Source organism: Belonocnema kinseyi, chromosome 10, assembly GCF_010883055.1.
Source record: "Belonocnema kinseyi isolate 2016_QV_RU_SX_M_011 chromosome 10, B_treatae_v1, whole genome shotgun sequence".
NCBI classification, from domain to species: Eukaryota; Metazoa; Arthropoda; class Insecta; order Hymenoptera; family Cynipidae; genus Belonocnema; species Belonocnema kinseyi.
Window position 1 is genome coordinate 98,458,400 of NC_046666.1, and position 22,729 is coordinate 98,481,128.

The following is a 22,729-nucleotide window of genomic DNA, read 5'->3' on the forward strand; positions in this document are numbered from 1 at the left end:
AGCCGTTTTTGCGCGGACACCTCAGCGATCTCGGTACGCGTGCGAAATACTAATTAGGATTCTGTAAGTCCTTACAAAGAAGTCTTGTTTTTAGAAATGAGTTTCGAAAAGTTTTGGATATATTCCTATAAATAAGATTCAACGATACAGTTGAATTAATAAATCATTAGAAAATCTTAATAAAAATTCAAGTTTTGCTGAAAAACAAATTTTTTAGAAAGATCAGTAACGTTGTAAAATACACTTATTTTACAATAATATGATGTAGATCATTATTTTATACCACTCTAAATTCAAAATCTCAACTTTGACATGATTTTTTCGCCTTTCGTGGTATAAAATACTGTTCGATATTTGTGCGAAAGTTGATTATATAGCGAATGAGACGTTTTTCGCACGGGCGAAGCTCGTATGAGACTTCGTTTTGATGCGTTTTCAATGCTTAATACATCGACCACCTCAATTTTCAAATAGCCCTAATGGTTCTCGAGATAATGGCAAAAAAATCGAAAATTAGGGTTTTACGTAAACAATGGTATTTGGATAAATAAACAACTTAAAAAAACAATAGGCGAATGTTTTCGTTCTTACGGTTTTGTTGCTTTGAGGTGAAACCCTTATAGTTTCGATAGATTGCTCGTTCGTCCGACATACTTTTTTCCACCGATAGGCTAGAATAGGAGGGAGAAATTTGAACAACATAAATCAAAATACAATTAATTGAGTTTGAAATTCGAAAAGGCATAAAGCAAATAAGAAATGGGTGACTTCTAAAAGTTTAAGGATACCGTTATTGCAACCAACTAGTCAACAAATTGTTGTTACGAATAGGTAAAATACGTGTCATCTCATTGCCCTTTAGAACAAAACATTTTGTCCCAAACCGATTTTGCAACTTGAGTATGGACCGCCCGTCTGATTTAAAATAAATTTAGTTTTTAATAATTAAAAATCCATCAAAATAATCACATGAGTAGATTTCTTAATAGAGCTCAATCTCAGACTTACTGATTGTTTTGTCATCCCAGTGATCCCCTTGCACTACAAGAATTTTTAGTTTCTTCTTTTCGGCAGTAAGAGCATCCATTGTATCTACGAGTGTTGCTCCAGTGTGAATGAGTAAATCCTATAAGAAATCAAAATTAAATTCTAAAACAACATTTAGGATTTTATTAATATGTAGAGAAAGTTGAAGAAGGTTCAAATTTTGACCTGCTCAAAGTTATACAATTTTAAATTAAAATCAAGTTAAGATGGAATAATTCAAAAGTTTTCATCAAGGGTTGAAAGTATTCAATTCAGGTTTATTAATGTACAGCAGCTTAAAAATCCAATTACAGGAATTATTTTTACCTTATTCTAAGAAATACTTTTAGATTGAATGATCAAAAATTGTTTTCTTCCAAATTTAAATCTTTAAAAAATTTCAAATTTTAATTCAAAGTCATAATGAATAATGGATTGCCAAGTTTAAGTTTTAAGCGTTTCAAATTTAATAATTTCGAATTGAAAGGGTTAGTATTCAAATTTTCCTTTCAACAATCTTCTTTGCCTTTGACATTAATAGAATTTTTTCAACAAGGGTTTATACTTTGATCGTTTTAGATAATCGGATAATGTGAGGTGCATGCAGCTATCGCCAATTTCGGAATTGAAAACAAGAGTAATTTTAGATAATTTTAAATCGTATATAGTTGACATTTCTTTTCAGCAAATTAACAGAAGAAATCATCAATTAAGTGAGGTTATTAAAGCTGAAAAGTACGAATGCTTTTAACTTTTAAGCTTTACGTCCGACAGATCGGTGCGGAATTTAAATCTTGAAAACTCTAATTCTATATGAATTTGGAGCCCCAATATTGTTCTGTCTCTAATTTAACTTTTAATTAAGTAATATTGCAAAATGCATTGTTGCCCTTCTAACAATTACCATCATTCTGTTTAACAAGAAATTAAAAGACATTACAAGGGGAGAAAGCGTTCGTGTTTCGTTACTATCTAACATTTCGCTACCACACGAATTTTTCAACTTTCTTACATTTTTAAAGAGATCAGACAAATTAAATTATGAACAAAAACTTATTTTAAAGAATTCAAAAGACTTGAGAAATTTGTGTTTTTTTTATTTTTCAGGATTTGAAATTTTTTAGGTAAACTGAATCTTAAAGGTTGTCAAGAAAATGAAACAAGTTTTTAAGATTTATGGGATAATTTTAAATGATTGTTTTGTAATGAATTTTAAGAGAAAATTGGAAACATATCACAGAACATTTTTAATTTATTTTTAATTTATTTCCACAAAATTTTAAAAAGTAGATGTAAAAGATTTATGAGAACAATTTTGCAATTTTGTCATATTACAAAATTTCAGAAAAAATTCGAGTAAGTTTAAGATATTAACAGTTTTGAAACGATTCTAATATAATTAAAATCTGTCCAGATTTTTAAAGAATTTTTTGAACGATTTCCTACAATTTCGAGAGAGCGTAGAAGATTTTGAAGAATACCTTGAAAGGAAACTTTTAAAGCTAGCTTTAAAATATTGGTAGAAATGTAGATTTTTAAAGATTTTAAAAATAAACTTTGAGCTTTAGAAAATTTCGAAAGGTTTCATGAGATTAATAAAATTGTCTTCAAACTTCTGGGTAAATTTAGAAGATTACAAAGCAATATTTTTACATTTCGAATAATTTTTAAAAATTTTGAGAAAAATTCAAGTCAGTAAAAAATATTTTCAGGAATTTTAGACATTTTAAATGGATTAGAAATATTTAAAAAATTGGCAACATTTCCCAACATTTATCAAATATTTCTTGATTTCTTGCAAACTTTTAAAAGTCCTAAACATCTTTTAAAAAGACTCGAATTTTTACTAATATTTGATAAAATGTTGTAAAAAAAATATTTCCTTAAGATGATCTAGATTCTTTTCTGATAATCTAAAATATTCAAAAATTTTTTTTGAATTTTCTCAAGAATTTTATAAAAAATATATTCATATAAATTTAAAAACAAACTGTCAATACTTATTTTCTTGTTATAAATTCTCGACAATTAATTTTAATTCGAATTAGAGTATTCAAAACGATTTAACAAATGAATATTTATATGGAATTTTTATGTTATATTATTATTAATATTATGTTGTATTCTTTTTGGTATTGAAAAAAAGTTTTAAATTAGTGCTTTTCAATTATTACTTAGATTAGGTGACTTCAGTATTTGTATGACTAAAAAAATATTGAAAAACATTTAACGTCTTACATCAAAATATTGTTGTATTTATTTCTAGACAATGCATCAGGTTAAGAAGCCTTTTTTATTGAGAAAACGCATATTCTGTTTTTGAACATAATGTGGAAAATGTTACTTAACTACGCGAGGGCAGGGGGCCTAAAAGAAATCCCATGAACTCAATTAAAAGTTAAATTATTGTAAGAATAATATTAGAGTTCCAACTTCATATACAATTTAATTTTTTATGATTTAAAATCCGCCCCGATATGTCCCCGTATTTTGAGCTTTTATAAACTCACATAATTGATCGTTTGTGTTGTTTTGCTGAAAAGCAATTTCAACTATACATAAAGAGTTGAAACTATTTAGAATTAATATTTTTTGAATTCTGAAACTTGCCTCAGTTTTTTATTGCCCTTCGTGTATATACTGATATGCTTAGTTAAACTCTGTCTAAAACTCGAGTATAAATTCAATTTTAAAATAAAGCTAGTTATCTCACCTTAAACTGTTCAGGATTAGAAATATGATCAAACAATCATGGAATACATGCTCAACTAAGAGTTTTACAAGTAGCACTAATACTGAATGAAATATAATACGTTTTTGTCAATTAATTTTCACATTTAGATTTTTCAAGATTTATAATCCGCGCGCCGATCTTTCAGGCGAAAGCGTAAAAGCAAAATGGTTCACTAGCCTATCATCGGATTTGGCCGTCTTGCAACTCTTACAGCACATACTGCACATTATCCAACAGCAAAGTGTGATATTTCTCAACAAAAAAAGTTTCATTTGCTTCAAAATAAAGCAAACAACGTTATTTTTATACCATAATTACCATCAACCCATTTATATCTAGGAAGATTTTCTCCATAGCGTAAGTATCTGAGAGTTGGCACCTATACAATGCGCTTGCAAAAAACGCTTTTACGCTCCCAAATCGTCACTATGTAGATACAGCTTATATAATAAACTATGACTTCCTTCATTTATTATTTTGTCTAGATTTTCCGCTAACTTTTCTTGTGTTTTTTGCACGAAGGAATAATAAGGAGACCTAACTCCGTTCCCCCACTTGGCAATAGAAACATTACCGTAAGTGATACGCACATTACAGGAAGATCTTAGATTTGAGTGCGCAGGTTGTTCTCTTCCTATACATGGAAAAGTGTGCGAGTGAGAAAGTTTGTCAAATTGACGTAAGTTGAGAGGTTCTGTTTGTTTGTTCTAATGCAAGTGTCAGAAATGTGTTCTAAGCCATGAGGTGTCAAGTTCCGGGTTGTGGACGAAGTTACACGCCGAAGAAGGCAAATACACTTCGTTTTTTTAAAGCCTTCACTGTAAATACAATAAACGTCTAATATATTTTATTGTTTCACCTAACTGTCATTTAATTTTAATAGAAATGATTTAGAAATTTAAGCTTTACTCACTACCTGAGTGCCTGCCAAGAATTTCTCAGAGCTTTTCAGAGCTTTGAGAATCTTTAGCCTATTTATCATATTACAAATTTAAAAGGTACTTACCTATACGTTTCCTTCTCAAAATCTGTTCGCACATTGTTCAAACAAGTACCAAAAATATCGTTTATATATTTATTTTGTGTGTCTTTCGTATGATGATCAACAAAAGAACACAACCTCTAACCAGCTCTGCTTTAACCATCGACATATAGAAATTGACCGGTGGGGAGAACTGTAATGGGCTCTAGAGAGAGAAAAAACATATGAGACGTAGACCTATCTCTTTCTAGATAAAGCTGATTGGTCGAGAATATTTTCGTTGGGTGAAATTTGGTGCAGCACAGGACCGTGCTTTGTGTCGCGAGTGCCCCAATAATGTGACGTTAATCGCACTTTTCAGAATTGATTTATTTATAATTTATTTAATTATAATTTATTCTAAATGAATATAAAAAATGGTGGCAGCCTGTGTAGTTTGTGGGCGTTGTCAAGATGTTTATACGGATGTTTTCATACGTAAGTAAAGTTATTGAATATAGTAAAATAAAAAATGTCACAACAAAAACAAAACCTCAAAATATGAAGTTTTGTACCTATGCAATACAAATGATTATTTTTTATGTTATAGAAATATTGTTCAAATTTTTGACAGTTTTACATTATTTTTGAACTTACAAAACGATTATTATTGTAGCATTTTCAATCCAATTTCAAGAAGAATTCAAGGGTACAAAGTTTTTAAAATAATCTATCTGAAACAGGTTATTTTACATGAATGTTCTTTAAAATTCAATTTATTATAACTCCAAATTTCTAATGTATTTTTTATCTTTTTTTTAAATTAACCGTACAGAATATTTAGACAATACCCGGGGCCAATAAATCACTTGACAGAGTCCTGAAATAGATAAAGGCACTCTACGTCTCATATGTTTTTTCTCTCTTTAGAGCCCATTTCAGTTCTCCCCAAAGCGTTACCTGTCCATTTCTATATGTCGATGGCTCTAACTCAGTGGTCGGCACGCTCTTACCCAGGGCAAGCTACCCTGCCCTGGCTGCCCTACGACCTTTCAGGGCAGTACCTGCGATCTTGGCCAGACCATCCCTTTCCTCAGGGGACTTTTGTTAGAAAATGGAAAAAATGTGAGATTAAAAATTCGTAATTTTGCAATCAGTGACTTAAAAGTAATATATTTGGAATCTACGTATTGTTCCTATTCCAAAGACATTTAGTTTATCTATAAAGATTGAAAATTTGAAAAGTATTTAGTATTAAATTGACTGTAAAGCTGATGTTTCTTCATATTAAACTTCTTCAAATTTTTAACTTTTCTAGGCAAGTAATACACTATTGGAATCGCCAAAATTCGTAGATGCTGATAATGCTATTTTCAAATCGCTAGTTGAAAAATTAAGTTTTAAAATTTCCTTACTTTGACATACCTGTGGACAAATACCCATGCTGGAGTAAGCTCACTCACACTAAGGTACGTGAATAGACCGAAAAGTAGTAGAAAAAATTAAGTCGGGTGGAGCCTGACCATACCTGAAAATTAAGCAAAAAGTTTGCCGACCACTGCTCTAACTTACGTCAATTTGGCAAACTTTCTCACTCGCACACTTTTCCATCTATAGGAAGAGGACAACTGCGCACCTGCGCACTCAAATTTAAGATCTTCCTGTAATGTGCGTATCACTTACGGTAATCTTTCTATTGCCAGTTTCAGATGGCTTCCCACTGGCAGTTGGGTCTCCTTATTATTCCTTCGTGGTTTTTTGTCTCGCCACTTTTTCTATCATGCTAATGTACTAGTTCACTAGTATACATCAGTTTCACATCGTATAAAGTTGTCTATCCACTTGAAGCAGCAAGAGGTTATATAGAAATGTTGCTCCTTAGATTAAAATGCTTGATTTTTAAAAATCGGGATAAGAAATTTGAAAAGGACTCATTTTTATTGACTTAGTTTCAATATTCTAGTTTTAGAATACTTGAATTTTAAATTATGTTTAGAATTGTTTGATTTGTAATGCTTCAAGTTTGTATTTATTAATTTTGTAAGCTTCCAATTACGAATCATATAATTTCCACAGTTTTTAGAATGCTTAGACTCTGAAGATTAAAATTTTTTAATTCTTCAATTTTAAACGGTGAAAAACTGAATTTAATTTTACACAGAAATCACATCTATTGGTTTGAAAAAATCTATACAAATACTTTGAATGTGACTAGACACTATATGTTTTTGAATTTTTAAATGCTTAGTAAGAAACGTCATAAATTTTTAAATGTATAATTATATTATCTTAGTGTCGCTGATCAAAGAAAAACAATTGAAATGTAGTTTTTAATGCTGTTTTTTTTAGAATTATTACATTTCTACAGGCATTATATTTGAAGATATTCAGTTTTAGAGGTTTCCAATTTCAGATTGCACAATGTTGTAGGATACAACTTTCAAACTGTGTAATTTTTTTTGATAGTGTCTACTTTCAAAGTCAAAAGGGGATAGGGGGGAGAGGCAGGAAAATTTTAGAGGAATGCCGCTAATGAATAAGGCTTACAAAATATACAAGAGGTGTTGGCAGAAAGGCTGCGGAAGGATGTTAAGGGGAACGGAATACAGTCGCAGACACAGGCGAGCTTTAGGGAGGGAAGAAGTACTATCGACAATATTTATGTGAGAAAGGAGACGAAGGAAGTCAGGAACTTATAGCGAGAATAAGATAAGGATGCATGGAGGATTATAATAGGTTCTAGCTTTCCAGAGAGAAGAGAATGTGTCAATTGTGCGAGAAGTGGGATGCAAAAGCGGAGCAATGGTCGGATAAGTGTGAAGAGATGGAAAGAAGTGGGATAAGCATGGATGTATTGTTGAATAAAAGTAGTGACAAAGGGCAGTTGCATGGGTAAAGGGGGTGTTTTGGTTAAGATGGAGAAAAAGAGAAGGAAGAAGGAAGAGCAGTGGAGAAAAAAATATTGTAAATAGGAGTAAGAAAATGGTAAATATTGTACATAGCAGATAAAAATGAGGTATTAGCCGCGGAGGCAGAGGCTAACAATGCGAGGCAAAGCGAGAAAGTAGTGAGATGCGTGCGAGGCGACGAAGGCTATGCTATAAAAGCGAGCGGCTTAAAGATAAGGTGTGAATGGATGTTAATTTTTAAGAGGTATCTGTAAGAAAATTCTGTAAAAAATAGGAGTGTAAGCAAGTCAAGTTTTTAAGGCCAGCAGGCCGGAAAATAAACGTTTATCTATAAACTTTTGAAGACCTTTTAGAAATTAGTTTAAGCACAGATGACTATTTCTCAATTCCTTCAAACTGAAAATTGATCAGGCTCGATCGGACTCAACTCGGGCCATGTGTAGTCCTTTTGGTTTCGATAAGGTTCTTCATTGGCGTAGCCAGTGCGGGGGTGGTAGCATGGAAGAGGAATATTTACTTAATCGCCTACTGTCGCAGGTCACAATGCACTAAATCGTTATAACTACGGAATATGCACCCAGAAAGATTTAAAATAAAGTTTAACATGTGAATAAAGAAAACAATCGGTTATCTTAGAATGTTCTATTAAGGGAAAGAGATAATTAAATATATAAAATAAAGTTGTGGGTGAGGTGGGCTTTTTCCCATGCGCGGCGCTTAGCCTCTGTTAACGTCACTATATATGTGTGTATTATTATTATCCTAAGTACAATATTATATTCAAATGTCAGCAATACATTTTGTAATAGGCATAATATCAGGGTTGCTAAAAGAGCCTGGTTACAAAATTTCATGACTTTTCCAGGTTTTCCAGGTATAATTTTGTTTAATTCAGAAAATTAAATTGAATTGAAACAAATTATAATGCAATAATAATGGTTTATCAATAAGTTTAATGAAATCAAAAAAAATGTCAATAATATTCTTATTAAAGTGAAAAAAATTATTCTGTAATCATAACCATATAATTTGTTTGTTATTTCTTTAGGAACAATTATAGTAGAACGAACTATTTATGCAAAGATAAGGATTACATTAAAAAATAATAGCAATGTAAAAAAACTCTGAACTTTTAAAAAAGTTAAAATAAAACTCTGAAATTGCAAGAACTAATAAAATTGCATATATCATAACTTATCAAAATTTAATCAATTCACATATTTTTCTTCCACATCTTCCAGTTCTTTGTACTTTACCCATTGAATCTTCCATTTATTTTCATTTAAATCTGTCACTTGTCTGATATTTGCCTTTTCCTTAAGTTTTCTTTTTCAATTTTCAAATTCAGAATTCGCCATAAAATACTAAATTATGAAGCCTTTGAAATTGAGACGATTAAAAAAGTTCCAATCATTTTTTCAAAATTTCATGACATTTCCAGGTTTTCGAGTCTTTTTTTTTAGTTCCATAACTTTTCCAGGTTTATTGAACACTTTTTGAAAATTCCATGCATTTTCATGACTTTCAAGTCTTGTAGCAACCCTGAATATAATAATAAGTTGTTCGTTTCAAACCCTACACGAAGAAACGTCCGGTTGTAAAATTTGTTACACAGATAAACGTTTATTTTTCGGCCTTCTGGCCTTAGAAAATTCCAGTCTTTTTACAGAATTTTCTTACAGCTAGCTATTACAAATTAACATCCATCCACACCTTATAACTAAACCGCTCGCCTCTATATTCTACCCTTCCTCGTTGCCCCTCGCCTCGCACGCATGTCTTTCTCTCCTCGTTACGTCTCGCATTGCCAGCCGCTGTCTCCGCGGCTAACGTCTAATACTTAACTACTATTTACAATATTCACAGTTTCCTTACATCTACTTTCTCTCCTATTAATTATCCTTCCTTCTCCATTCCTCTGCCTCTTTCTTTCTCTTCTTCTCCATCTTACCCAACACCCACTTCACCCATGCTACTGTCCTATTGTCTCCCCCTTCATGCACAAATACCTCCATGCTTATATCACTCCTTCCCACCTCTTCACATTACCCCAACCAATGCACAATAAGACAATAGCAAGTCCGGATATAGCGTCACTATTTGAAGAATTACTATTAGGAATATTGAACTGTGAAGTTACTAAATTTATTGGAATAGGGTAATAAATTATTAGATAATTGTATTTACACCAAAACAAAGTTTCTATAATCCTTAGGAAAGACTGTGGCGTTTACCAAACAGAAGATTAAAGACATTCTTCCTATGTTCGTTCTACACATTTCTCATTTCACAAACAATTAAACATTTCTCATAAGGACAACCGCAGGATTTCGCCGGAAGCGGGTGTTAATCTGAAAAATTGCGCCAGCTCCCAGCAAAATCGCGGTAAAATTTCAAACACAACCACGTCTCACGACCGTGAGATAGATGGTTACAGTCTGTAACGGAATCAATACGACGATCCGGCAATAGTCTCGTGCACTCTAAGGACACGGAGGGACCCACGGACGACCGTCTTCTGCATTTTTTCCGCAAGTGTTTTAGCATATTGTTGACACGCAGGGATGCTTTTCAGGCTATTAACCAATGAAAGCTAGGCACCTCCAAGAGCGCCGATGTTAAGGACAATCAGTTTAACAGAATATTCCAGGTACAATCATTGCAACTCCCTGATAAGGTCTCTATACCTCTCTTTCTTTTCATTCTCCTTGACTATGATTTTTTTGACAGCCGAAGCCGAAAATTCGATAAAGAATATGGTTCGCTTCTCGAAGTCATGAAGAACCATGTCAGGCTTCAAGTGTGCAACAGAAACAATTATCGAAAATATAAAGTTCCAGTATATGCGGCACTTCTCATTCTCGACAATTGTTTCTATGTCCCTAGGAACATTTAGAGGAGTGATATTAAGGTTAATTCCGTAAGAGGGACATGCCAAAATGAAGCCCTCCGTGCCCCATTCGTACAAATCTTTGGCTGTCAAGATTTGCTTATTGCTTCGACGCCGTAAACTAGCTCGACCAGCTTGATAAAATTGCTCTTGTCCTTGTACTGAGAAGCTGCACCGTCAGTAAAATAAATTATTTTTCGAACTTGTGCGTGCTTTGCCTTTATTGCAGCTATAATTCTCTTCATAAAAAAGTGAACTGCGCTTGTATTATGCTCTAGATCTTCCGAAATAATTTCATTACTTTCACAAACTACTCTGTTATCCTGTTTGAAGTACACTGTTGCGGGATGCACAGTAATCTGTTGCTTATTCCAATATTCACTCTGAATTGGCACTTGAATAAAAGTTTCGTGATTTTACCCAAAATCAAAGAGTATTATAAATACCCCCGCAACAAGTGAATCTTTGGAGCCCTTCAAAAATTGGCTTTGACTTTTTGTAATGAAGTCATGTTTAAGAAGATCAAGCAGATGTTTAGCGAGTTTCTCTAAATATAAATCACTTCTATCGCAAAAAGTTTATATGGTAGAGTTTCGTCATCAGCAACAAGCTCGTTTAAATTTGATCCATAAATCAATAACTTTGTATTTTCATGGATTTTGCAAACACAAATGGAATGTGTTCCACTTGCGCTAGCAAAAATACATTCCTTAAGCCGCAATTTTGTAAACTCACGTCACATTCATAATAAAAGTCTTCAACCATTTTAACTGTGTCTTCTGATAACTTTTTACCCGGCCTGGGGTTTGGGGATGTTCCAATACCAGTTTTTGTGTGCAACTGTACAGCTTAACGAACTAAACTCTACGGCACTTCAAACTCAGATGTTATTTTCCGAATTCACCAACCCTTTGGTACCATAGTCAGAAGTTGGACTACATAGGATCTATTGGGTTTTTTATTTAATTGTTCCCTAATTTCGTTCGTTAAATCTTCTATGCCGTTCTAACTAGTATCAACTTCAAGGTATTTAAACACCTTTTCTAATTGTAGATTGAGAGTTACGTCAATTTGACAAACTTCCTCACTCGCACACTTTTCCATGTATAGGAAGAGGACAACTGCGCACCTGCACACTCAAATCTAAGATCTTCCTGTAATATGCGTATCACTTACAGTAATGTTTCTATTGCCAGTTTCAGATGGCTTCCCACTGGCAGTTGGGTCTCCTTATTATTCCTTCGTGATTAAAACAATTAATTGGAGGTTGAGAGGATTTTCTTTTGTCTCAGAAGCAATTGTTTTGCAGCAAAAATTATCACATGCGACTAACTTCACCTAATCTTGCAGCCTAAATAATTCGGTTTGGTTAAAAAAGACATTCACGTGGCTCAAAATAAGACAGGCACGAGGATGATACTTTTGTTTCGAGACGATTTTTTCTCTGAGTGTTCCTAATAATTATGAACATTAATGTTAATAAACAACTTTTGTTATCAAATACACATTGCGATCATTTTTTCATTAATTTTTTTTTGTGTGAAATGAACTAGTACTGTCTGGCCAAAAATCCTGGCAGTCATGTTTTTCATAGCGTCAAAAGCTCTTAATTATAATTATAAGATTTTGTAAAAAAAAATGTTTGCAAAAAATTGTTTATTTTAATGTAAATATTCTCTATAGACAAATTGCACATTTTAACATTATTTTACGAAAAGGCTCAGTTGATTGCGCAACAAAATCATAAAAAAATGGTCAAAATGTGTATTTGTTTACAAAAGTTGTTTAAATAATTGTTAAAAGTCGGCTATTTCTGACTAATTATAATAGCACATTAGTATCTGCTGTATTGCATACAGATGCTATGGATTTTAAGTAGCTAATCATTTCAAATGACTAAAAAATGAATTTTGTAAATAAATTTGAATGTAATTAAATAAATGATACTTGTCGGGCAGTTTTGTCCAAAAATGTGCACTTTCCCCACTGTGCGACACTGGGAGAGCACCATGGTGGCAGCGCACGGTTCCACTAAAATGACATCTCGTGATCTAGAAAAGTCACCATTCATTTTTTTTAATTGGAGGTGAAATTATAAGGAATTGAATTCCCTTAACAATAAAAGAGACATTTTTTCCTTTCTTGACGAAAAACTGAATTCAAAAAATTTGTTGACATTTTTTTGGTCAAAATAAATTTTTTTTAATTTTCAATTTGAAGCGTAAACTATTATCTATAACACCTACAATTTTTATTAAAATTTTTTATATGGTTTCAGAAATATAAATATTTCAAAAAAATTTGATGCCGAAATTCAACATGGCGTAACTCCCGTAATTTTGAAAATGTTCAAAAATCCTTAGGACCCTAATTGTCTCTTATATAAAACTATAATTTTCTAAAGTTTACTCAAAATCATACAACCATTTGCAGGTCCTGATATTCCTGACGTATACTGACCCATAACTAAAAATATTAACTTAAAACTATAAATACTACATTGTTACACTAGTATCACTCAGAAGCAGAAAAGTATCATTGAACTGCTTGCACTACACTTTCACCATAAAAACAGCTTCATAAAACTTATAAGCTTCCAAACTTTTATATACTTTCACTTGTTTTGCAGTGTAACAACTGTGAGATTGAATCAAATATGACACTATATCTACTATTGTCACTGAGGACACTGAGCTTAAATTGTCACTAACATCTATATCTCTAAGATTATATGGATCAAAGTTTCGATTTTTTTCTTCAATTTTTTGATATATCGGGTCTTAACATCTCCCAACAATTTTCCCAAATATTCATTATGAATTTTGAAAAAACAAAAAAAAAAAATGTTCTAAACTACGGCAATACATGCAAACTATAGGGGCGTCAGGAGGCTGTTATTCCCCTAAGGGCCGCTCGGAGCGCGTGACTTCACAAGTGATAATACTCTATCCATTCATGGCTAACATTAACGAATTCTTGGATGTTCGTGGTTCCACCTATCCTTACCAAAATCATAGGGTTATACACACGTATGCGTGTATATATATATACCTATGGTCTAGATAAAGATGTGAGAATTTGTGTTTTAGAGCTTAAGTTTGCTGACATGAGTGTTAATTTATAAAAACAAGATTTATTAAAACCTGGTTCAAAGTATTTTAATCCCGCGAAAATCAGATTATACTGATTTTTGGCAGATATAGGTAGCTATGGGGATTGTGCTATTGGCTATGTTCAAATTAAGAGAGAACGTTCAAGGTGTAATGTTAAAGGACACGTAATCCAGAACATTGTGTTCGCAGCACACCATATCATGTGAAAGTTATAACAGACTAAGCAAAATATGCAATCGCTCTGCAGCTTGTCAGGATTATGCAGTATTGTTAGGCAACGTTATATAATTTCTCAGTTTCAGACAAATTTTTTGATAACCCAAGTTTGAAAGAACAATAACGATGTTATGAAATTTCCTAATATAAAAATTAATAATAAAAATCTTAGATTGGAATTCAAAATCAACTATTTGAAAGATTTATTAATGTTTAAAATTGTATATAAAATCGAGAGAAATAGTCACGCTGTTAAATATAATAAATTTAAAAAAGTTATTCGTGTCTACTTTGGAAAAAAATAGTAGAATCTGTAATTGTTTATTTTACATTAGTTGTTTGGTGTTTTTCTTTTTTCTTCAGGAAAAATTGTAATTTTTATTTTATTTTCAGTATAGAATGACAGAATTTGTTCTTCAAAAGATTCTCTCTAAAGATCTTAAATTTTGTGGTTATTTGTATCTCTCGTTGATAAATTATGACTACTTAAAAATACATTTGTTACACAACTGATACATAATTTTTTGAAATATATCTTTTTTGTTATAGATGGCTGTAAGCACACAGTAAGCATTTTTAATGTGGCTTCACCGAAGAAGTGAAGAGCTAATTTCAACAGTTTGTTATTGGAAAAACTTTAGTTATCCCTGGTGAGCAGTTCTATAAAATATATGGAAGTTTTTGATAAGGGAAAATCTCCTCCCCCTTTGGAAGATACTGTTCCGATTGCATTGAGTAGATTTGTAAGCCTTGTAAGAGAAAAAAGGCAAAGTGTTTGCTTGTACATCATTTTTCACAACTAGATGATGTTACGCTCTATCTTTGTATGTCGTATCTCGCACTTTTTTAGACGTGGGAACAGAAAAATCTGCCCAAGAATTTCATATATTTTGTCAGAGAAACATGCCTGTTGATTCTTGTTCAAAGATGTTTGAAAGCTCATAGTTTCTGTTTCGCTTGAACATTCAGAAATTGATAACTGGCTGCTACTTCTGTCACTTTGGATACTGTTTAAAAGCTTCTTCAACTTCTCAATCGGTGAAGTTTGTGCATCGATCATTTTTAGGCATGACATACTTTTCACAATAAAAACTTGTCAGGACAAAAAATTTTCTCCTGCCTGGACTTTTTGACTTCGAAAAAAACCGTTTGTGTGTTGTAGATCTTAGTGTGTCTTCCATCCCAATATTGAAATGGACGGGATTTACCACTTATTCCGCTCCTATTAATTCAGCAATACTTATATCAATAGTTGATTCATCATCAATCCGCTTTATTTTAAATTGCGGCAATACACCTTTCTTTATTAGTATTTTCCTCCTGTTAATTGAAATCCCTTACAATTTTCCACATCCTCCTCTAACTGTAAATAAAAATAAAAAGGTTTAAAGAAACTGATTTCGGTTTGCATTTGCCACTTGATCCGAAATATGGTCGATCGGAGTGTGATAACGGATTTAGTGTAATAAAGAGAAAATTTGGAATGAAAAAAAATTGGTTATTCATTTTTTTTCATCTAGTCTTTTGCTTCAATTTTTTCTACATAAAACACCTTTTGTTGATTTTTGTAGCAATAAAGGTAGATATTATACTTTCCTTGATTATCCGTTGTTTTTTAAAAATAATTCTACATGTTCATTATTAAGGTAACTAAAAATCAGACTCAATTTAGAAATCATCCAATTTAAAATAGGTAAGTTTTTTTATATCACTGATCTTTTATATCAAAAAAAAATATTTTAATTTTCATTAATATGCTTATAAGTGACCAAAAAATAGAAAGTAAATATACATTTTAAGAATGACAGGATATCACTAGTTAAGAAAGTAAGATATTTTAACATTTAGATTAAATTTGTTTACACGTATTACACTTATTCATAATGATGATTGAAAGAAAGGTAGGGTAAAAGCACCAATCTCCGGATGCCTACTAGTGGCATTAAAAATATTTTAAAAGCTTACACCTTGTATCGCCATTTTGGGGCTGTGCGCTATGTGTTGTGTCAGAAAACAGAGTATATTTTATTGAAGTTATGACATATTTAAACTGTGATTCAAATTGAATGGGTGCATTTATCAAATGTGAGACTTAAAATTTTAGAAACTATTTGCAATTTAAATTTATATACCGAATACGCGAAGATTTTTTATATGTCCAACCTTAGGTGCAGAATTTTTTAAACTAGCTAAAAGTTGGCCAGACTGTCCGACCTCTGGTGCAAACGCCACACTACGAGTGTTTCTTAAGCCGGACAACTCATAAAATGTGAACAAGCGGAGGACAGATATTTTCTATTTAAAAATAAAACATAGACATAAGAATTATTAAAAAATTTGGATCATTATTTGATCCTAGTAAAAATTAAATATTTAAAATAGTGAAGAGGAATAATGCTTGTAATAGAGGTAACAGTATAAACATTTTCTTGAAATTCTAACCTCTCTAAACATATAGGTACAAGCTAACTTTTATCAGATATTTTTGCTAGGAAGTATTTTCGAAATAAATATAACGAGGTTTATATTAAATCTAATCGAAATTTGCTTTGATATAAGAAAAGTTAAATTATTTCCTATTTTAAACAATAAATAAATCGGTTATTAGGCCAATTATTTTTAAATGAAAAATTACGAAATCTAGAAATGCTGTCCGACAACTAAAACTCTTGTCCGGCCACTGGTGTTTTCTTAAGCTCTTCCGAAAAGCGTTTTATTTTTCAAAATCAACTTCAACTTTCAAACAGATTGCAAAAATAACGTTAAGAGTACGAAAACCGTTCAAAAATGCGTACATTTCTTTAAAAAATAAAGCGTCTACAACAACTTAAATACTAGAGGAACGCTATTTGTCCGGACACTGGTCCATTTACCCTATTTTAACCTGATACGAAAAAACTTACTTAAGCATGTATATTTTTAAAACATAATTTATAAAATTCTACTTACATTAAAGTGCTCTTCGCTGCAAAAACCTGTGGAGTTTACACTAACTATGATCTTTTCGCCGGTCAGGGCGCTTAGCTGAATTCCAAGAAAGGAATTCAGAGGGAAGGGAAAAGAGACTTCTGATTCAAATACTTAAGGAACCTGAATTTAGTGTATATAGTGACAATATTTGTGAGCTAACCTCGAACAAAGCAGAAAGAAATTAAAAAAAATTACGATCTTATCAACCAACTGTGGAAAAGTTCAAGTTGAGCGCTAGGTACTATAAGTACTGGTTTGAATTAGAGCATTGAATCGGTCGCTTGGAAGAATTATTCTGAAAATTTTTAATTGTGTGTTCAGTGTTGCGACTGATTTCTAGAAGGGAGGTTACTGCATCCTTAAGCGGGTCTTCAAACCCTACAAATGGTCCGTGACAGAAGGAACGGAGAGGGGGTTGTCGCTAGGATTAGTGATGCAAGGGGTCTGCGAGAAGAAGACCGCCCACGGCCATCAGGATGTCGAAATTCCATTTCATTTAAAGCTGTTTCTGCCTCTTGGAATTCACAGTCTTTCCAGAAGCGAAACTTCAAAGCCTCGAATTCGAACAAGTAGATTCCACAGAGCTGGCACGAGGACATGAGCCGACCTCCACACTTGGCGCAGCGCACTAGAGCGAGCTTGTTGGGACATTTCTCCGTCATCGTAAAATTTGTTCGAACCATGTCGATACCGTTGACAAGTGTAACATCTCCTGGGTGGGAAGTATATTAAATGAATGATAGTTTTGATGTATGCCTTCTTAGTTTCTCATTTATTGCACTCTGACCTGAGGCCGTCACTTGGGGTCGGGTACAGTTGCACGAGTTAGTCGAGCGTCAGCCTCCGCGAGAGTAACTGCGTGTACTTGGGTTGACGTTTCATTTTTCCTATTTAATCTGTATTCAATCATTGTATTTTTTACTGAAAAGAACGTGCCACAGGTAGCTGTCTAAGAAAGTGCTCAAGAAGGTAGACAGCTGCGTGATAGAAGACAATTGCAGCCACCTGAATGATACGGGGTAGTCATTGGTTTTTTAGCCAGCACGGTTCCTACGACCTATCAAGAAGCCGTGTCTAGTGAAAATGCCACTAAATGGAAAAAGGCTATGGATGAGGAGATGCAAGCCATAATTTATAATAAAACATGGTCCCTGTGTGAATTGCCACAAGGCAGAAAAGCCATAGGGTGCAGATGGCTCTTCACAACGAAGCATGATGCAGCGGGCAATCTAAAACGTTTTAAAGCCAGACTCGTAGCCAAGGGTTTTCGACAGCGCGAAGGTATAGATTTTTTTGATACCTTCGTACCCGTTGTACGCTATGAGTCAATAAGAATTCTCCTCGCAATAGCAGCAGCTGGAGATTATGAAATCATGAAGTTCGATGTCAAAACAGCGTTCTTGTATGGAGATCTACTAGAGGAAATTTATTTAGAGCAGCCTCCTGGTTTCATCAATAAGAATCATCTAGATGCAGTTTTGAAACTACATCGAAGCCTATACGGGCTGAAACAATCACCAAGATGCTGCAACGAGAAATTCATGAAGTTTCTGAAGGAGTTTAACCTTGTGAATGTCGCCAGTAATAAGTGCGTGTTTGTTCGTGAAGTGCAAAAATACAAAGTGTATCTCGCCGTGTATGTGGATGATGGTTTGATTATGAGCGAAAGTATGAAGGCGATAGAATGCGTATTGAAATACTTGAAATTTACGTTTAATATTACAATAGATCACGCCAATGAGTTTCTCGGCTTTGATATTAAACGTGACCGTGAAAACCGACTGCTAAAAATTTGTCAATCTGGATATTTAAGTAAAATTTTGAAAAATTTTAATATGTTCGACGCAAACTTGTCGAGCGTGCCTGCAGAACCAGAATCGTTTTTACAAAATCAAACTGACGCAGTAGACTCTAAGATACCGTATTGAGAAGCAATAGGCTCATTACAGTTTGCTGCGCGAGTAAGTCGCCCTGATATCGAGTATGCTGTTAACTACGTAAGTCAATTCCTAAGTTGTTTTGACGAAAGTCACTGGCAGGCAGTGAAGAAAATTATGAGTTATTTAAGTGGCACGCGTAGTTACGGAATAGTTTATGAGAACAGTGGGAGTTCGACGAATGAGTTCGGGTTTACAAATGCCGACTATGCCGGGTGCACAGAAACGCGAAAGTCAAGAAGCGGCTTTGTGTTTACATTAAACTATGCACCAATATCGTGGTCGAGTCAGCTACAAAAAGTTGTTGCTGTATCAACACCTGAATCAGAATCCATCGCGCTATTTCAGGGTGTGAAAGAGGCTGTTTGGTTGCGCCGCTTATTAAATGAATTAGATGTACAATGTAAAATCATACCCATATTTGTTGACAACCAAGCCGCTATAACAATTTCTAGCAAAACAATCGATCATAAAAAGTCGAAGCATATCGACGTGAAATATCATTTCACTCGCAACGTTGCCGATCGCTTTGAAGTAAAAATGAAATATGTTCCATCGAAAGAGCAATTACCTGACACGTTTACAAAGCCTCTCACAAAACAACAGTTTGTATACATGAGAGAAAATAAATGTTGTAAAACATTAAAATTAAGTGGGAGTATTGAATGAATGTTAGTTTTGATATATGTCTTTCTCAGAGTTTTCTTTTAAGACTTATTTTCTCATTTATTGCAGTCTGACTTGAGGCCGTCGCTTGGGGTCAGGTACAGTTGCAGGAGTTAGTCGAGCGTCAGTCTCCGCCAGAGTAACTGCGTCTACTTGGGTTGATGCCTCATTTTTCCTATTTAATCTGTATTCAATCATTGTATTTTTTACTGACTTTTCAATATATAATTTTTACTCTGCAAATGGCTCATTAAGTTTTTCTCTGTTGACGCTTAAACAATTTAATTCTCATTATTGAGGGGGGGGGGGGTAATACAGGGATAACATTACAGCCAAAGCTTGAAAGAAAAATGACCCGTGGTATCCTGGAATAAGCAAACACAAACTCCATTCTTTCTTCGAGGGTGTCGTCCTGATTTGTTCTACGTCGGATGGAAAGAATGGTGGCCCTGACCTTCTCAGTATCCCTATTTAAAATGTTAACGGCGGAGTACCTCAGCGGAACACCGTTAACAAACGCTTTTTTAAAGATGAGAGAAGGAGGAATAGAGACCGAGTAACCTTGAAACAACCAGTGTTCGCGTCCTGCCTTTTCTCACGGAAAATTTTGACCCAATTTTTCCCATTTCTATTGATTTGTCGCGGGCCCAAAATAACCTCCCTAATTCTATTAGCAAGAACAAGTGGGTCATTCTTCCCGAAATTCCTTTCCCTTCTGTCACATTCCACAAACACTAGAAATGGGGGAGCGGCGTTTTCCGGATATAGAGTGATAAAGCTTCTGAATTGGACCATTTAGTGTGTTCCTACGGGTAAAAGGGAGGGACTTGTTTGTCCTCCGCAAGCTTTTTGTTAGTACGACTCTTGTCTCAAATGTAAGTGGAGTGATGGGTACCAGTCCTCTCCACAAATATCCCCGACGAGGAATGCGCGGGAGAAGTCGGATTGCTACGCGTATCCGAGTTTGATTTCCTGTACATCACCACAGTTTTATTATGTAAGTCCAGGCGGCTTTCCTTTTGCGAGGCAGTCGGAAGTGGGGAAGTTCCGGGTTTGTTACAGGATGCAGGACGACACACGGGCCGAACTATGAGCGAGGCCGTAAGTGGGGAAGCCGAGCCCAGAAAATGTTGTTTGCCACCAGACCTGGACTGATTCATTCTAAAGGTTGCCGTAAACCTAAAAAAAGGCTCAATAAGTATGAAACTTTGAAAATTCACGAACACATAATATCTTAATCGCAGTAAAACTTATAATTTCGATTGTCAAAGGACGTCCCAAATTAGCATACAAAATTACTAGAAACTAATTTGTTTAATCAAAGCAATTGGATTGATTTCCGTACAATTGGAATTAATAAAATGATAAAATAAATAAGTGAGGTTCAACGAATTTACAACCTTACTAATTTCTAACCAAAGAAGACTACAAAAGAATCGAAGTTAAATTTTAAAAAATTCAAATGAAATGGACAAAATGTTTCAAATCTATAAAATTTTACTTATTAGAATAATATCTGAGCGAATTTCGAGGAATTTAAGGGACATGAGAAGAATTCTTGGAAATTTATAAAAAAACTCAAGCTGAATTCAAAAAGCAATTAAGTAAATTGAAAAAAATTCAAAAACATAAAAAAAATTTATTGAATTGAGCAAATTTTAAATGAGCTTAGACAAATTAAAGGAGCATTCAAAGGAAATTTAACAAATGCCTACGAATTTAAGGTGAGTTTATAAGAGACCACTGAATTGAGTAGAATGGAGTTAATTTAGATGAATTCGAAAAGATTTAAAAGAATTCATGATAAATTACTAAGAATTTAGGCTAATTACAAATGAATAGCAAAACATGTTTTTAAACCTCGTGAAATCTTTTCTATCCTATGAAATCCCACATTTCTTGTAAATGAATTCTTTGAAATCATTAAAAATATTATAAGATCCTGTGAAATTCTTCAGAATGTAAGACATTTTCAGGAATCCTGAAATTAAGAATGTTATAAAATATCTTAAAACATTATAGGCCCTGTAAAATCAATTCATATCTTCCGAAATTTTACAAAATTCTCTATAATAAAATATTCTGAAAGCTTCGAAATTTCTTCAATTAATTAAATGAATAAAAAATTCTTTGGAATCTTAAAATTCCCTGCAATCGTAAAAATCCGTTTAAATGATTGAAAACCATTACAAACTTTATACATACTCTTGTTTTTCCAGTTTTCCAAATAGGCAGCGGGCAACGAAATCACTTAAATCTTTCCCATCTGACAATCCGTCAATATTTTCTGTATCTCTGTCGTGGTCAACATTCTATAGGTCCTTCAGGAGATTCTATCTCGCCTTCGCTGTTTCTACAGATATTTCATGGATGCTCATGGATTGTGAAATTGTTGCTTCGTCGTTCGAAACACCTCTTTCATCTCCAAAGAAATTCCTTAATATCTCGTGGACCAGGGAAGACAGGACACTTTTTTGCAGCCGCTAAAGAAGAAATGTGAAGTTTATTCTAGATATTTGCAATATCTGATACATCATTTTAATTAATTAGCAAAAACATGCCGTACAAAATATTAGAGACTCTAGTGTCTCCGAATGCCTTGTGTTTTGTATCACCTAGCCAGGTGAAATGTGTGATTACTTCATCGCTCGTCGTCAACTTCAAGACAAGGCTAAGGATCTTTTGGAGTTTTGCTCCGCCCTTGTTGATCAAATAGTGATATTAAAAAATAAAAAATCCGAGTTATTGGATGAAACACTGAGGAATCTTACAATCCTAGAAACTTTCGTGGGAATAGTATATGGGACCAAACATAAGTTTAATACTACAAAAATTGAATGACACATTTTTTAACACCATTTACACACACTGTAAAAAAGTGAAAGTAATATTACAGCGTTGAACGTCGGAAACTTTTCGGATCACCTATAACTTACAAGGAAACTATCCCAGGTGTCCCTCACCGATTTTGATGAAACTGCAATATGTTGTAATACATCGAAAAATAAGAGACACGTATTTTTTTTTATCGGCCATTAAACACTTTTAAGGGATGAAATCCACCCCTGAAATCCACCCTCGATATTGGTTTTTTTCAAATATCTTGAGAACGGATTGAGATAACTTCACGAAATCAAAACTAAAATTTTATTCATCGAAAATTCTATCAACCTCTATTCATTTTTTTGACAAGGGTAGCAACCCCTTTTTTTTAATTGAAAAAATTATGTTTTTTTCAGCAAAATTAAGCTATAAAAATTATAAAATATGATATATTTGTTAAAAAATTATTGTAATCACGAGAATA

The 22,729-nt window shown here is 33.4% G+C and overlaps 1 protein-coding gene across 4 annotated transcripts in view; it reads right to left on the bottom strand.

Moving 5' to 3' along the window:
- LOC117181338 (breast cancer type 1 susceptibility protein homolog) overlaps positions 1-22,729 on the bottom strand; it is a 149,666-nt gene that overhangs the window by 1,172 nt on the left and 125,765 nt on the right. For 2 of the 4 annotated variants that reach the window (XM_033373905.1, XM_033373906.1), the window contains one exon: positions 1,009-1,126. In XM_033373905.1, coding sequence (XP_033229796.1) covers positions 1,009-1,126 — 118 coding nt within the window. Of the gene's footprint in view, positions 1-591; positions 672-1,008; positions 1,127-12,467; positions 12,572-22,729 lie in introns of those variants that run through there. The other 2 variants (XR_004468111.1, XR_004468110.1) reach the window with 2 other exon arrangements.